Source organism: Salvelinus alpinus, chromosome 8 (assembly GCF_045679555.1).
Source record: "Salvelinus alpinus chromosome 8, SLU_Salpinus.1, whole genome shotgun sequence".
Lineage (NCBI taxonomy): Eukaryota > Metazoa > Chordata > Actinopteri > Salmoniformes > Salmonidae > Salvelinus > Salvelinus alpinus.
Window position 1 is genome coordinate 81,919,535 of NC_092093.1, and position 18,128 is coordinate 81,937,662.

General features: G+C 45.6%; 1 protein-coding gene across 4 annotated transcripts in view; it reads right to left on the reverse strand.

Annotated features, from left to right (window-relative positions):
* Positions 1–18,128, reverse strand: part of drosha (drosha ribonuclease III) — a 128,372-nt gene that overhangs the window by 38,687 nt on the left and 71,557 nt on the right. For all 4 annotated transcript variants that reach the window (XM_071415214.1, XM_071415211.1, XM_071415213.1 and 1 more), the window contains 2 exons: positions 13,429–13,473; positions 2,594–2,751 (listed from right to left, as the gene is read on the reverse strand). In XM_071415214.1, coding sequence (XP_071271315.1) covers positions 2,594–2,751; positions 13,429–13,473 — 203 coding nt within the window. The remainder of the gene's footprint in view (positions 1–2,593; positions 2,752–13,428; positions 13,474–18,128) is intronic.

Genomic DNA, 18,128 nt, shown 5'->3' on the forward strand with positions numbered 1-18,128 from the left:
TGGCTGATTAGCCGTCCTCAGATGACCACTCTTCCAGAACGAGTGAAAGTAAACACAGACAACTAAGAAGGACATTGTGACCTCTTGTGGACAAACAGAGCCTTACGCCTGAGAACGAAGTAGAAGGCCCGAACGAAGGAGAAGGCCCAATCGAACCTTTTTCACAAAGCGGAACCCTTTTCACTAAGGCCTGGGTCCAACAGAGATACACAACGAAGACCTTCATTACTTCTTACCCAAAAGGGCGGCAGTACTAAGGCAAGGTATTAGGATTACTGTGAGCGTAGTTCCCAAATGTATCCAGGTGCTGCTTCTCTTCCTCTCTCACTTTCTCGCTCTCTCTCTTTAACTGTACATCTTTTGTAACAAGTGTCATATTGTGTTAGTCCGCTAGGGACCTGTTGTCAGCGTATTAAGTTTCCAAACAATAACCTATACCATGTGTGTGTATCCTGTGTTATCATTTAGTTTGTTAGTAAATAAATAATCAACTCAATTTGTGTGGTACGGAATGATCAGTAAGACTCGGGTTTGTGCAGATTCAAGAAGTCTGCGACGTTCAGAATGCGACTGATATGAAGTAATGATTAATATGTGACTGTTATCGATATATATACATTCTTGAGTTTAATTCGGGAGATGGTAACTCGTTAAACAACTTCTCCCGTGGTGCCCTAAATTCCTAATGAGTTAATTGTTACATGATTACTTTCATCTAGTAACAATTAAACATAGTAGGTCAACAGTCATCACACATTAATGAGAGTGACGTCACGACAGTGTCACGCAGATGTTGCAGCACATGTTGCAGCACACAGTACGTGGGATACAGTATTTTGTCATGGCTATATTTCCACAAATATTTCTTAATGCAATTCATCCTTTACAATTGTTTATGCACTATTTATCAAGCGTTGGTGCTTATGTTTGCACACCTTGTGGGTTGACATGCATCTGACGCGTTTGCTAAAGGAGACTTCCAGCAACGGTCTCAACATTCTCTAGCCGGTATTTTTAGGCTGAAAGGCCCGGAGGTTCTAGTGTTAAGGACACCGGAGTACTTACATTGGGCTTGACTAATGTGCAATCTAATTAAGCAATAAGGCACAAGGGGGTGTGGTATATGGTCAATATACCATGGCTAACGGCTGTTCTTACGCAAAATGCAACATGGCGTGCCTGGATACAGCCCTTAGCTGTGGTATATTAGCCATATACCACAAACCCCCGCGGTGCCTTATTGCTATTAGAAACTGGTTACCAATGTAATTAGAGCAATACAAATAAATGTTTTGTCATGCATGCTGTCAGCGAATCAGCATTCAGGGCTCAAACCACCCAGTTTATAATAATAAATTGAGCATTAATAATGGATTAGCATTGCAGGCGTCTTTCGCTACCTTGAGGACAACATTCAAAGGTAACCTTGACAGCTCAACTTCCAGCCCTCTAATCGACTTCACTGACCGTGAGTGGTGAGAGGCTCTGACATTAAAGTGATGGATTAAAACACACACTGACGCAGGCGACACACACACACGCCATGCGCACACGCTTAAACGTCCTAGTTGGTCACTTGGTTTAGCTGTCCAGTTCACTATTGTGAATGTATCAAACGTTTGAACCTTGTGTACACTACACAGTGAAGCACAACTCCTAAAGCCTACATGACTCATGCAATTACATGTCATTTTTAACAGCATTTTTAACACAATAAATGAACAATGCTACAGTACAGTTGGTGAAAACCTAATAAAGACAGCTTGCTGTCGAAACGTGGATGAATAAAGTATGGCATCGGAGTGTGCAGCTTTTCTTTTGCTTTTAAAACAATGCTACAGTGTAACACCAAAGGTAACAATGTTAACCTCGAGACAAGTATGATTCATACAGACTTACTCAATAACACATTCTTCACACTATTTTTCTACAGTAAGTTGCAAGCAATGAAAGCCTTAAATAAAAGGTGAGACGCAGGCAGAGAAACACAGTGGTTCTTCACTCAATTGAAATCCTAAATGTCAGAAACTTTATAAAATCAATGATTTCCCCATTATTTTAGACATGAAGTTTGATTTGATATATAAGCCCTTTGAGACAATTATATTGATGTTGGCATCTGGAATGAACTCTGGGGTCAAATCAAGTCTAACATCTCAAACATTCGTAAAAAAAAAATGTGTAGCCATAACACATGAAGTGTCAATTAAAGGAAATAAAACCTGTAGCAATAAACTAAGCTAAGAGAAAGAGAGAGAACGAGGGAAAGAACGAGAGGGAACGAAAGAGAGGAACAAAGAGAGAAATTAACAGAGGGAGAGAGGGAAAGACCATTCGCACGAGAGAGAATGAATAAGAACCAAAGCCGCGGGCCAGCTAGTAAATATAATCAACATTTAAAAACTACATTTCCCATGGGGGAGTGGGGCTGTGACCTCACTAGCGGAGTCAGGCAATGGCTGGAGAGGGGTTTTAGTGTCCCCTGGGAGGATTAGGCAGTGGGACAACTACGAGTTGCACAGTCCATCCATCACTACGGTACTGGGACGGAGGATAGACCGGGGAGCCACGCACGCACCCCTCCCATACTCACAGTGTGAGGTGGTTGAAGCCCACGGTCCTCAGTGTGAAAGCTCTGGCCAGCAGGCGACAGTGTGTGAACATAACACCGATGGTGTCCTCAAAGTCTGTCAGCTTCTGAAGCACCGGAGACGTCTCGATCAGCTGCCTGTCCGTCTGCGGCTCCTGCACCTGGTAAAACACAAAACACAGCATTAAACCACATTCAGCTGTGGTTTAGATTAGAGCAGGGATAGGCAAGTCTGGTTCTGACGGGCAGGTAGAAGACTAGAGGTGAGCAAACCTTCTGGCTTGAGGACCACATGGGGATTTCAGGATTCAACGGAGGGCCGCTCAGATTTGATTTTACTGAATCCTTTGCGGGCCAGGAATAGGGCAGTTGTTTGAAAATATAAGTCCATTATATTTTCTATACGCTTTCTATCTAGTCAGATGTTTTCCTAACCCCCCCCCCCCAACCCCATGGTTGCTAGTTCAGTGCAATAGGGTTTTAACAGAGACAGAACACTGCATAATAATGATGACCTCCCTTGTTAGGGGAAGGGATATGCTAGAACGCACGTGTTAAATCAGGACATATACTAGGTCTAATAGACGCATCCATCAGCCTCTAGCAGAGAGCAGTATCTGCAGTTGAAGTCGGAAGTTTACATACACCTTAGCCAAATACATTTAAACTCAGTTTTTCATAATTCCTGACCTTTAATCCTAGTACAATAAACACTTTATTTTAAGAATGTGAAATGTCAGAATAAAAGTAGAGAGTGATTTATTTCAACTTGTATTTCTTTAATCACATTCCCAATGGGTCAGAAGTTTACACACACTCAATTAGTATTTGGTAGCATTGCCTTTAAATTGTTTCACTTGGGTCAAACGTTTCGGGTAGCCTTCTACAAGCTTCCCACAATAAGTTGGGTGAATTTTGGCCCATTCCTCCTGACAGAGCTGGTGTTACTGAGTCAGGTTTGTAGGCCTCCTTGCTCGCACACGCTTTTTCAGTTCTGCCCACAAGGGCTTTGTGATGGCCACTCCAATACTTTGACTTTGTTGTCCTTAAGCCATTTTGCCACAACTTTGAAAGTATGCTTGGGGTCATTGTCCATTTGTGATCAAGCTTTAACTTCCTGACTAATGTCTTGAGGTGTTGCTTCAATGTATCCACACTTTCCCCTCATGATGCCATCTATTTTGTGAAGTGCACCAGTCCCTCCTGCAGCAAAGCACCCCCACAACATGATGCTGCCACTCCCGTGCTTCACGGTTGGGATGGTGTTCCTCGGCTTGCAAGCCTCCCCCTTTTTCCTCCAAACATAACAATGGTCATTATGGCCAAAAAGTTATATTTTTGTTTCATCGGACCAGAGGACATTCCTCCAAGAAGTATGATCTTTGTCCCCATTTTTTATTTTTTTATTTTTTTATTTCACCTTTATTTAACCAGGTAGGCTAGTTGAGAACAAGTTCTCATTTGCAACTGCGACCTGGCCAAGATAAAGCATAGCAGTGTGAACAGACAACACAGAGTTACACATGGAGTAAATAATAAACAAGTCAATAACATGGTAGAAAAAAAAGAGAATCTATATACAATGTGTGCAAAAGGCATGAGGTAGGCAATAAATCGAATAATTACAATTTAGCAGATTAACACTGGAGTGATAAATCATCAGATGATCATGTGCAAGAAGAGATACTGGTGTGCAAAAGAGCAGAAAAGTAAATAAATAAAAGCAGTATGGGGGTGAGGTAGGTAAATTGGGTGGGTAGTTTACAGATGGACTATGTACAGCTGCAGCGATCGGTTAGCTGCTCGGATAGCAGATTTTTAAAGTTGTTGAGGGAGATAAAAGTCTCCAACTTCAGAGATTTTTGCAATTCGTTCCAGTCGCAGGCAGCAGAGAACTGGAAGGAAAGGCGTCCAAATGAGGTAGGCAAGGTATAAGGTGCTTTAGTAACAAAATGAATGGCACTGTGATAAACTGCATCCAGTTTGCTGAGTAGAGTATTGGAAGCTATTTTGTAGATGACATCGCCGAAGTCGAGGATCGGTAGGATAGTCAGTTTTACTAGGGTAAGTTTGGCGGCGTGAGTGAAGGAGGCTTTGTTGCGGAATAGAAAGCCGATTCTTGCTTTGATTTTGGATTGGAGATGTTTGATATGAGTCTGGAAGGAGAGTTTGCAGTCTAGCCAGACACCTAGGTACTTATAGATGTCCACATATTCTAGGTCGGAACCGTCCAGGGTGGTGATGCTAGTCGGGCGTGCGGGTGCAGGCAGCGAACGGTTGAAAAGCATGCATTTGGTTTTACTAGCGTTTAAGAGCAGTTGGAGGCCACGGAAGGAGTGTTGTATGGCATTGAAGCTCGTTTGGAGGTTAGATAGCACAGTGTCCAAGGAAGGGCCGGAAGTATATAGAATGGTGTCGTCTGCGTAGAGGTGGATCAGGGAATCGCCCGCAGCAAGAGCAACATCATTGATGTATACAGAGAAAAGAGTCGGCCCGAGAATTGAACCCTGTGGAACCCCCATAGAGACTGCCAGAGGACCGGACAACATGCCCTCCGATTTGACACACTGAACTCTGTCTGCAAAGTAGTTGGTGAACCAGGCAAGGCAGTCATTAGAAAAACCGAGGCTACTGAGTCTGCCGATAAGAATATGGTGATTGACAGAGTCGAAAGCCTTGGCCAGGTCGATGAAGACGGCTGCACAGTAATATCTTTTATCGATGGCGGTTATGATATCGTTTAGTACCTTGAGCGTGGCTGAGGTGCACCCATGACCGGCTCGGAAACCGGATTGCACAGCGGAGAAGGTACGGTGGGATTCGAGATGGTCAGTGATCTGTTTGTTGACTTGGCTTTCGAAGACCTTAGATAGGCAGGGCAGGATGGATATAGGTCTTTAACAGTTTGGGTCCAGGGTGTCTCCCCCTTTGAAGAGGGGGATGACCGCGGCAGCTTTCCAATCCTTGGGGATCTCAGATGATACGAAGGAGAGGTTGAACAGGCTGGTGATAGGGGGTGCGACAATGGCGGCGGACAGTTTCAGAAATAGGGGGTCCAGATTGTCAAGCCCAGCTGATTTGTATGGGTCCAGGTTTTCCAGCTCTTTCAGAACATCTGCTATCTGGATTTGGGTAAAGGAGAAGCTGGGGAGGCTTGGGCGAGTAGCAGCGGGGGGGGGGCTGGGCTGTTGGCCAAGGTTGGAGTCGCCAGGAGGAAGGCATGGCCAGCCATTGAGAAATGCTTGTTGAAGTCTTCGATTATCACGGATTTATCGGTGGTGACCGTGTTACCTAGCCTCAGTGCAGTGGGCAGCTGGGAGGAGGTGCTCTTGTTCTCCATGGACTTTACAGTATCCCAGAACTTTTTGGAGTTAGAGCTACAGGATGCAAATTTCTGCTTGAAAAAGCTGGCCTTTGCTTTCCTGACTGACTGCGTGTATTGGTTCCTGACTTCCCTGAACAGTTGCATATCGCGGGGGCTCTTCGATGCTATTGCAGTTCGCCACAGGATGTTTTTGTGCTGGTCGAGGGCAGTCAGGTCTGGAGTGAACCAAGGGCTATATCTGTTCTTGGTTCTGCATTTTTTGAACGGAGCATGCTTGTCTAATATGGTGAGGAAGTAACATTTAAAGAATGACCAGGCATCCTCAACTGACGGGATGAGGTCAATATCCTTCCAGGGTACCCGGGCCAGGTCGATTAGAAAGGCCTGCTCGCAGAAGTGTTTTAGGGAGCGTTTGACAGTGATGAGGGGTGGTCGTTTGACCGCGGACCCGTGGCGGATACAGGCAATGAGGCAGTGATCGCTGAGATCTTGATTGAAGACAGCAGAGGTGTATTTGGAGGGCAGGTTGGTCAGGATAATGTCTATTAGGGTGCCCATGTTTACGGATTTAGGGTTGTACCTGGTGGGTTCCTTGATGATTTGTGTGAGATTGAGGGCATCAAGCTTGGATTGTAGGACTGCCGGGGTGTTAAGCATATCCCAGTTTAGGTCACCTAACAGAACAAACTCTGAAGCTAGATGGGGAGCGATCAATTCACAGATGGTGTCCAGGGCACAGCTGGGAGCTGAGGGGGGTCGGTAGCAGGCGGCAACAGTGAGAGACTTATTTCTGGAGAGATTAATTTTTAAAATTAGAAGTTCGAACTGTTTGGGCATAGACCTGGAAAGTATGACAGAACTTTGCAGGCTATCTCTGCAGTAGATTGCAACTCCTCCCCCTTTGGCAGTTCTATCTTGACGGAAAGTGTTATAGTTGGGTATGGAAATCTCAGAATTTTTGGTGGCCTTCCTAAGCCAGGATTCGGACACGGCAAGGACATCAGGGTTGGCAGAGTGTGCTAAAGCGGTGAGTAAGGCAAACTTAGGGAGGAGGCTTCTGATGTTGACATGCATGAGGCCAAGGCTTTTTCGATCACAGAAGTCAACAAATGAGGGTGACTGGGGACATGCAGGGCCTGGGTTTACCTCCACATCACCCGAGGAACAGAGGAGTAGTAGGATGAGGGTGCGGCTAAAGGCTATCAAAACTGGTCGCCTAGAGCGTTGGGGACAAAGAATAAAAGGAGCAGATTTATGGGCGTGGTAGAATAGATTCTGGGCATAATGTGCAGACAGGGGTATGGTGGGGCGTGGGTACAGCGGAGGCAAGCCCAGGCACTGGGTGATGATAAGAGAGGTTGTATCTCTGGACATGCTGGTCTCAATGGGTGAGGTCACCGCATGTGTGGGGGGTGGGACCAAGGAGGTATCAGAGGTACGGAGAGTGGAACTACAGGGTCCATTGCAAACCAAAACAATGATAATGATAACTAGCCTGAACAACAGTATGCAAGGCATATTGATGTTTGAGAGAGACATACAATAAGGCATAAAGTGATTGCAGGTCTTGATTGGGAGAGCTAGCTAAAACAACAGGTAAGATAACAGCAGCAATAACAGGGTGCTAGTCTAACACAGCAACAACAGGTAAAAATGGCGACGACTAGGCAGAGAGGGTCGGATTAACTACACACAGATCCTGAGTTAAAGCACAGAGCCGACAGATAAAACACAAATAAACAGAATGGAGTACCGTGAATTAATGGACAGTCAAGCATGCATCAGCTATGTAGCCAAGTGATCATAGTGTCCAGGGGGCAGCCGTAGATGGAGCAGGGAGGCCTCCACTAAGCTAGCACGCGGCGTTTAAAGTTAGTAGCCCGGGGGGTGGTCTGCTCAGACGGAGGGGGTCTGCTCAGACGTGGTCGTGTCGACAGAGAATCCAAGCCAGATGGCGATGGCGAAAGAGAGGTTGTGAATTGTAGAATTGTGTTTGCTAACTGGTGCTAGCTTCGTGGCAGTGGCGCTAGCTGCGCTAGCCGCAAGCTAGCTGTGAGGATCAGAAGCAGTGGCTCAGGGATTACGGCAGGAATCCGGCGTTGTTGTCGAGAGACAGTCCGATGCTGGTAAATTGGTGAGTAATATCCAGGCTAATAACAGGGCTGGTGTCTGTGCAGAAGGTAAAAGCTACTAGCAGCGGCAAAAAAATGGCTAAATTAGTTTGTAGCTGGTATTGTAGCCCAAGAATTCGCTGGTAGACCTCTTCAGCTAGCCGGCAGATGGGCCTAGCTCGAGGCTAGCTCAAGGCTAACTGGTGCTTGCTTCGGGACAGAGGTGTTAGCCAGTAGTAGCCACTCGGTTGCAGCTAGCTAGCTGTGATGATACGGTGTAATTGTCCAGAGCTTGCGTCAGGAATCCGGTGATGTGGTAGAGAAAAAGCAGTCCTATATGCTCTGGGTTGATATCGCGCTTGCAGACTGGCAGGTATTGGCCCGGTATTGAAGCTGGCTGTGTCCGAGTTGAGGGTGAAGACCGCAGCAGTGGCTAACTGACTACTAGCTAGTAGCTAGTTATCTGGCTAGCTTCTGATTGGGGTTACGGTTCTAAAGTATAAAAAAATAGCAGGTCCGTACCACATTGGGTGAGGCGGAATGTAGGAATGTATATTCAGTTCCTAGATGGAAAGTGAAATTAAAATATATACGAAATGTATACGAAAAATACGAAGACTATTTACACGGGACAGGACAAAACAAAGACTCGTCCGACTCCTACGCCATCTTGGATCATCTTGGATCATCACCCATGTGCAGTTGCAAACCGTAGTCTGGCTTTTTTATGGCGGTTTTAGCGCACTGCCTTCTTCTGTGCGGAGCGGCCTTTCAGGTTATGTCGATATAGGACTCGTTTTGCTGTGGATATAGATACTTCTGTACCTGTTTCCTCCAGCATCTTCACAAGGTCCTTTGCTGTTGTTCTGGGATTGATTTGCACTTTTCGCACCAAAGTACGTTAATCTCTTAGGAGACAGAATGCGTCTCCGTCCTGAGCGGTATGACGGCTGCGTGGTCCCATGGTGTTTATACTTGCGTACTACTGTTTGTACAGATGAACGTGGTACCTTCAGGTGTTTGGAAATTGCTCCCAAGGATGAACCAGACTTGTGGAGGTCTACAATTTTGGAGGTCTTGGCTGATTTCTTTTGATTATCCCATGATGTCAAGCAAAGAGGCACTGAGTTTGAAGGTAGGCCTTGAAATAAATCCACAGGTACACCTCCAATTGACTCAAATGATGTCAATTAGCCTATCAGAAGCTCCTAAAGCCATGACATAATTTTCTGGAATTTTCCAAGCTGTTTAAAGGCACAGTCAACTTAGTGTATGTAAACTTCTAACCCACTGGAATTGTGATACAGTGAATTATAAGTGAAATAATCTGTCTGTAAACAATTGTTGGAAAAATGACTTGTGTCATGCACAAAGTAGATGTCCTAACCGACTTGCCAAAACTATAGTTTCTTAACAAGACATTTGTGGAGTGGTTGAAAAACGAGTTTTAATCACTCCAACCTAAGTGTATGTAAACTGTAATTGGTCTCTGGCTTGCTACTGATTGCTTGCTACGGAGGTTTGACCAATACAATTCCATAACACAAAATCTTATTTGCAATGCCTAGTTAAATATATATATTTTTTATTTAAATTTTTAAAGTTGGATGGATGTCCTTTGGGTGGTGGACCATTCTCGATACACAAGGGAAACTGTTCAGCGTGAAAAACCCAGCAGCATTGCAGTTCTTGACACACTCAAACTGGTGCGCCTGGCACATACTACCATACCCCTTTCAAAGGCACTTAAATATTTTGTATTGCCCATTCACCCTCTGAATGCCACACATACACAATCCATGTCTCAATTGTCTCAAGGCTTAAAAATCCTTATTTAACAGGTCTCATCCCCTTAATATACACTGATTGGAGTGGAATTCACAGGTGATATCAATAAGGGACCAGCCTTCACCTGGATAGTCTCCGTCATGGAAAGAGCAGGTGTTCCTAATGTTTTGTACACACAGTATATATTCCATTGAGCACTGGAGCAGTAAATATCGCACATTGTCCCTCTGAGTTTGTCTGCTTTCATTGAAGCAATATAGACCAAGCAGTGGTGAAATAGCTAGACGCCAAGTGTCACACAGACAGAGTGGTTGGTTGCCAACTCTACATTATAATTGGACGGCTGCTGGAAATGTCATGGTTCCGTCTTCCCACTTTAGCCCCAAAGAAGACTTTCACATCTGCCTTCCTCTTAATTAACGACAACTGTTTAAATGCCATGCGTCACCACTAACGGCATTTGACGAGTCCAGCATTCATAACACTGTATCACACAAACACATACTTTTAGTCTGGCATTTAGTTTGACACATTTTTTTATGTGGAGTTTTTCTAAGGGGATGATGGCTGGCCTGCTAGCAACGGTTCAAAAGGAAAAATCAATCATGAAAAATAAAAACAATGTGGGAAAATGACCAGGTTCAACGCGGAAGACACATTTTGGTTGAATGCATTCAGTTGTGCAACCGACTAGGTATCCCCCTTTCCCTACAAAGTGTAAATTTGAGCACACTCCGGACCAGCTGGCTCTCTGATAGGGCTGGGAATTGCCAGGGACCTCACAATACGATATTATCCTAATACTTAGGTGGCGATACGATAAGTATTGCCATTCTCGCGATTTCATATGTATTGCGATTCGATACTGTGATTTTAGTGTGATATGTTCCAAACATACTGCTCACTATACGGCTGCTGCAGAGAGACAAGAGCATGAGAAAACGAGTTTTGACCAATCAAGGAAATGAAAGTGCTGAAAACATGTTGGCCCACTATTTAAAAAGATGGAGAACAAGCTATAGGATGAAAAATACCGGGGGGGTTGGCGCAGGTACAGCCGACTAGCGCTAGCTAATGAAGTCAAATATCAATATAACATAGTCCAAAAACAATATTGCGATAAGTAACTATTTATTCCCCCCCCCCCCCCCATCACAACTCTGAGCACTCAGTCCTGGCCTAAAGCATGGAAAGTAGTCTCAGTCTCCGTATTCACACTCATTCACACTGAACCAAAAGGGGATGTGAAGCTTGCGTTGCGTGTTGACGTGAATGACACAGTGGTAAATGATTTCGGAGAGCCGACGGGGGGGGTGATGAGGCAGGTGCTGGTGCAGAGAGAGAGAGCAGAGGGGAACAGGGAGGACATGAAGCTGTGCATGTTGTCAACCAGGAATCGTTCTGCTCTGTTCACTCTCTCCACAGACTGACTGAGCCAGGAGCGCTGCGCAGGCAGGCAGCACTTAGCCATGGTGCTTATGCTAATGTAGCACATGGGCCAACAGACACAGAGGTGCACGCACACACCATTACTACAGAACAGGATCCTGGAGATGGCTTGGCATCACCATAAGCCTGGGCCTCTATTGGTGAATCTCTTTCGGCAAACTAACTCCTGACGATCATCAGCCTTCATGTCCTGCCTGAAGTCAAAGAGGCACCTGGTAACCCTGTGGGCTGAGAGAGAAAGATACACCTGGTAACCCTTTAGGCAGAAAGACACCTGGTAACCCTTTAGGCTGAGAGAGCGCAAGAGGCACCGGGTAACCCTTTAAGGTCAGAGAGAGAGCCTTTGTGCCAGATGTGGATTCTCTCTGCTAACCGACTTCACCAACATTACCAAAAACAGATGTCTTCACTTAAATAATAATCTTATTGTAAATTGATTAACTCATGTTAAAAGTCATTGAAATCAAGCGTACATGAACTAAGCCAGCCACACAAGGTAAGTAGGAGGAGGAGACCACCCTGACTAACCCACAGCAGACTGACTCAGGGTGGAAATATGGAGAGATAGAAGGATGGCATTTTGCTCCAAACCTCTTAATTACCCAGGAGTGGTCCCTCCCTGACCGCTGAGGATTGTGGGATTGACCCCAAGGCTCCACCCTGACCTCAAAGGCTGCTGGTGGGAAGGGCATGGCTGAAATTACCATCAGCTACCATCGTTAGAAGCTAGTAACAAGTCAAGAATGAGTGGCTGGTAAAACAAAGACAATAAGTGGAACTGACACACAAAAAAACACACACACACACACACACACACAAGCAGTGTTTGGGTCCCTGGAGGCCCCATGTGATTTGGGACTGGAGAATAATCCTGTTACGCCATCTTTGATCTCTTCTTCCAAATCCTGATTTCAAACAAACATGCTCTTCACTCTACTTCCAATGTTTCTAGGCAGATCATGCAAAGCAAAGGGGAGAGAGAGAGAGGTAGAGAGAAAGAATTAGACAGTATGAGGAGAGAAAGAAAGAGAATAAAATATATCGAAAGAGAATAAAAGATATCGAGAGACAGAGACGGAGCATGAAAGAGCGAGAGGGTGTCTGGATAACAGTAAGAAAGAGAAAGAGGATTACGGAGAGCAGAAACAGCAGCTAGACAATAGAGTGAACTAGCTAGAAATGGAGTGTGTTCACACGACACACCGCCTGCTGCACCTATACAGACGAGCCGTTTCTGCTTTAGGCACACAGACGTGTACTACTGTCTTCTACTGTCTTAGCAGCATTTACATTGATCATATCCCACAGCAGACAGCAAAACTCATGTGGAGAGGATAACTGGAGCAGTGTGTATGTATGTGTGTGTGTGTGTGTGTGTGTGTGTGTGTGTGTGTGTGTGTGTGTGTGTGTGTGTGTCTGTGTGTGCTCTATGGGGAGGGGGGCCTTACATACACTGTACATGCAAAAGTATGTGGACACCCATTCAAATGAATGGATTCGGCAAGGTTAAATAAAGGTTACATGCCCAGCGCACGATCGAGGTCCATATAGAAAATAGTTTGTCGAGATCGTTGTGGAAGATCTTGACTGGCATGCACAGAACCCTGACCTCAACCCTATCAAACACCTTTGGGATGAATTGGAACGCTGACTGCGAGCCAGGCCTAATCCCCAACATCAGTGCCCGACCTCAATAATGGTCTTGTGGCTGAATGGAAGCAAGTCCCTGCAGCAACGTTCCAACATCTAGTGGAAAGCTTTCCCAGAAGAGTGGAGGCTGTTATAACGGCAGGTAGCCTAGTGGTTAGAGCGTTGGACCAGTAACCGAAAGGTTGCAAGATCGAATCCGGAGCTGACAAGGTAAAAATCTGTCGTTCTGCCCCTGAACAAGGCAGTTAACCCATTTGCCTTGGCCGTCATTGAAAATAAGAATTTGTTCTTAACTGACTTGCCTAGTTAAATAAAGGTAAAATATATATATATATATATATATTTTTTTTTAAATAGCAGCAAAGGGGGGACCAACTCCATATTAATGTCCATGATTTAGGATTGAGATGTTCGACGAGCAGGTGTCCACATACTTTTGGTCATGTAGTGTATATACAATATCTATTCTGAGCATTGCAGGGACAAAACAGACAAATAGATTATTTCCAACCAACCTGCAGAGGATGGGGCGGGTAGTTGAGCCACACTTCTCGAAGGTCCTGTAAAAGGGGAGATGAGGAGAGATGGAAAGAGAGAAAGAGGGGGGAGAGAGGTTACTGAGTGAAATGTTTTTTGAGAAGCCTTCATAACTCCATGGAGGGAGATACAATAACAGAAAGTGCACCAAATGGCACCATACTTAAGTAGTGCACTAGTGCCTTTGGAAAGTATTCCACATTTTGTTACGTTGTAGCCTTATTCTAAAATTGATGAAAGAAAAAAAAATCTGCAGCAAGCTATACCCAATACCCCATAAAGACAAAGCAAAAACAGGTTTTCATACATTTTTCCAAAGTATTAAACACACAAAACAGAAATACCTAACATTAGTATTCAGACCCTTTGCTATGAGACTCGAAATTGAGCTCAGGTGCATCCTGTTTCAATTGATCATCCTTGAGATGTTTCTACAACTTGAATAGAGTCCACCTGTAGTAAATTCAACAAAAAGGGAAGGCAGTCTAAGGCACTGCATCGCAGTGCTAGAGACGTCACTACAGACCCATGTTCGATTCCGGGCTGTATCACAACCGGCCATGATCGGGAGTCCCATAGGGCAGCGCACAATTGGCCCCAGCGTCGTCCGGGTTAGGGGAGGGGGGGGGGGGGGGCTTTACAAGTAGGCCGTCATTGTAAATAAGAATTTGTTAACTGACTAGCCTAGTAAAATACATTTTAAAAAATTGGGAAGGCACACACCTGTCTATACAAAGGTCCCACAATTGACAGTCCATGTCAGAGCAAAAGCCATGAGGTCGAAGGAATTGTCTGTTGAGGTCCGAGACAGGATTGTGTCGATGCACAGATCTGGGGAAGGTTACCAAAACATTTCTGCAGCATTGAAGGTCCCCAAGAACACAGTGGCCTCGATCACACTTATATTGAAGAAGTTTGGAACCATCAAGACCCTTCCTAGAGCTGGCCGCTCGGACAAACTGAGAAATCGGGGGAGAAGGGCCTTGGTCAGGGAGGTGACCAAGAACCCAATGGTCACTCTGACAGAGCTCCAGAGTTCCTCTGTGGAGATGTAAGAACCTTCCAGAAGGACAACCATCTCTGCAGTACTCCACGAATTAGGCCTTTATGGTAGAGTGGCCAGACGGAAGCCACTCTTCAGTAAAAGGCACATGACAGCCCGCTTGGAGTTTGTTAAAAGCCACCTAAAGACTCTCAGACCATGAGAAACAAGATTTTCTGGTCTGATGAAACCAAGATTGAACTCTTTGGCCTGAATGCCAGCGTCACGTCAGGACGAAACCTTGCACCATCCCTACAATGAAGCATGGTGGTAGCAGCATCAGGCTGTGGGCATGTTTTTCAGTGGCAGGGACTGGGAGACAAGTCGGGATCGAGGGAAAGATGAACGATGCAAAGCACAGAGAGATCCTTGATGAAAACCTGCTCCAGAGCGCTCAGGACCTCAGACTGGGGCGAAGGTTCACCTTCCAACAGGACAACGACCCTAAGCACACAGCCAAGACAACGCAGGAGAGGTTTGGGACAAGTCTCTGAATGTCCTTCAAATCAAATCACATTTTATTTGTCACATGTGCCGAATACAACAGGTGAAATGCTTACTCACAAGCCCTGAACCAACAATGCAGTTTTAATAAAATAAAATAACAAATAATTAAGGAGCAACAATAAAATAACAGTAGTGAGGCTAGTTACAGGGGGTTCCAGTACAGAGTACAGTACAGAGTCAATGTGCTATATACAGGGGGGGCACCGGTTAGTTGAGGTAATTGAGGTAATTGAGGTAATATATACATGTAGGTAGAGGTAAAGTGTCTATGCATGGATAATAAACAGAGAGTAACAGCCGCGTAACAATAGGGGGTGGGGACAATGCAAATAGTCCAGGTAGCCATTTGATTAACTGTTCAAGAGTCTTATGGCTTGGGGGTAGAAGCTGTTAAAAAGCCTTTTAGACCTAGACTTGGCGCTCCGGTACCGTTTGGTGGCTGGAGAACGTGCCACATTTTTGGGCCTTCCTCTGACACCGCCTGGTATAGATGTCGTGGATGGCAGGAAGCTTGGCCCCAGTGATGTACTGGGCCGTACGCACTACCCTCTGTAGTGCCTTCTGGTATGGCAACTGCACGGCCTCTGACCACGAGGTGATGCAACCAGAGGGGGAATATGCATTGTCGTGCCCTCTTCACGACTGTCTTGGTGTTTGGACCATGATAGTTTGTTGGTGACGTGGACACCAAGGAACTTGAAGCTCTCAAACCTGCTCCACTATAGCCCCATCGATGAGAATGGGGGCTTGCTCGGTCCTCCTTTTTCTGTAGTACACAATCATATCCTTTGTCTTGATCAGGGGAGATGATTGTGGACTACAGAAAAAGGAGGACCGAGCACAACCCCATTCTCATCGATACGGCTGTAGTGGCCCAGCCAGAGAACGGACTTGAACTCAATCTAACTTGTCTGGAGAGATCTGAAAACAGCTGTGCAGCAATGCTCCCCATCCAACCTGACAGAGCTTGCAGAAGATCTGCAGAGAAGAATAGGGGAAAATCCCCAAATATAGGTGTGCCAAGCTTGTAGCGTCAAACCCAAGAATAATATGGGGATGTAATCACTGCAAAAGGTGCTTTAACAAAGTACTGAGTAAAGCATCTGAATACTTAGGTAAATATCATATTTCAGTTTTTTTTACCTGTTTTTGCCTTGTCATTATGGCGTATTGTGTGTAGATTGATGAAAAGAAAACACAATTTAATCCATTTAGAATAAGGCTTTAACCTAACAACATTTTGAAAAAGGGGTCTGAATACGTTCTGAAGGCACTAGTGTGCCTTTTAAAATAGTGGACTATATAGGGAATACGGTGCCATTTCAGACACAGCCTGAAGCATCTGCTGCCTGGTGTCTGACTGACTGTGTTTGTGCATCCCAAATGGCACCCTATTCCCTACATAGTGCACTACTTTTGACCAAAACACTATGTAGGGAATAGGGTGCCATTTGAGACGCGACCTGAATGAGTCAGCAGCTTGTCATTCTGAGCACAGAGGTCTCCTCAATGACCATTAGAACACCAGGGGAAGGCACGCACACACTAAAAACACACATTTGAAAGCTCCCATCGCCCCACACTGACAGACAGTGCCCTCCTTTTCCTCGGCCTGTGGAGAGAGATATGCATTTGTGCTGTGTGTTCCTCCCGTTCGGTCACTTAGTCTCGCTGTGTGCCACGCTGCATTAACGCCGGTGAGATGGGCTGGTTGCTAGGGAGACAGGTCGTCAGGACCCAATTTGGTGTTGGTGTCATATTATTATACTTTCCCCCCTCTGATAACCAGGTGGTGAATCGCATCTCTGCATGTCTGGCAGACATATCAGTGTGGATGACGGATCACCACCTCAAGCTGAACCTCGGCAAGACGGAGCTGCTCTTCCTCCCGGGGAAGGACTGCCCGTTCCATGATCTCGCCATCACGGTTGACAACTCCATTGTGTCCTCCTCCCAGAGTGCTAAGAACCTTGGCGTGATCCTGGACAACACCCTGTCGTTCTCAACTAACATCAAGGCGGTGACCCGTTCCTGTAGGTTCATGCTCTACAACATTCGCAGAGTACGACCCTGCCTCACGCAGGAAGCGGCGCAGGTCCTAATCCAGGCACTTGTCATCTCCCGTCTGGATTACTGCAACTCGCTGTTGGCTGGGCTCCCTGCCTGTGCCATTAAACCCCTACAACTCATCCAGAACGCCGCAGCCCGTCTGGTGTTCAACTTTCCCAAGTTCTCTCACGTCACCCCGCTCCTCCGCTCTCTCCACTGGCTTCCAGTTGAAGCTCGCATCCGCTACAAGACCATGGTGCTTGCCTACGGAGCTGTGAGGGGAACGGCACCTCCGTACCTTCAGGCTCTGATCAGGCCCTACACCCAAACAAGGGCACTGCGTTCATCCACCTCTGGCCTGCTCGCCTCCCTACCTCTGAGGAAGTACAGTTCCCGCTCAGCCCAGTCAAAACTGTTCGCTGCTATGGCACCCCAATGGTGGAACAAACTCCCTCACGACGCCAGGTCAGCGGAGTCAATCACCACCTTCCGGAGACACCTGAAACCCCACCTCTTTAAGGAATACCTAGGATAGGATAAAGTAATCCTTCTAACCCCCCCCCCTTAAAAGAGTTAGATGCACTATTGTAAAGTGGTTGTTCCACTGGATATCATAAGGTGAATGCACCAATTTGTAAGTCGCTCTGGATAAGAGCGTCTGCTAAATGACTTAAATGTTAAATGTTAATGTTAAATATTAGGTGAGTCATTCCAAAAGAGAGACAGGGGGAGAGACAGGGAGGGACAGAGACAGAGAAATGACAGCCGGTGACGTTGTCTGTCATAAGGGATTTCCGAAGTGGAAAAAAGATAAACCTTTAAAGATAAGAACCATTCCAAGTGAGTGAGTTTGGCCAGACGGAGAATATGGCTGGACGATATGGCTTAAAAATTGTCCTGATTAGATTTTTCTATTTTTACTTATGGGCAATTCACGACAACATTTAATTATCTAAATATGCTTTGCTGTACAATTAAAGGTCAAATACTGCAAGGTTCTGTATTTATTTTCTTAGTCAACCTTGTGTTCTGCTTTGTTGTGTTCTAGAACGTAGCCCTGTTTCTTTGTGTTCTTGAACG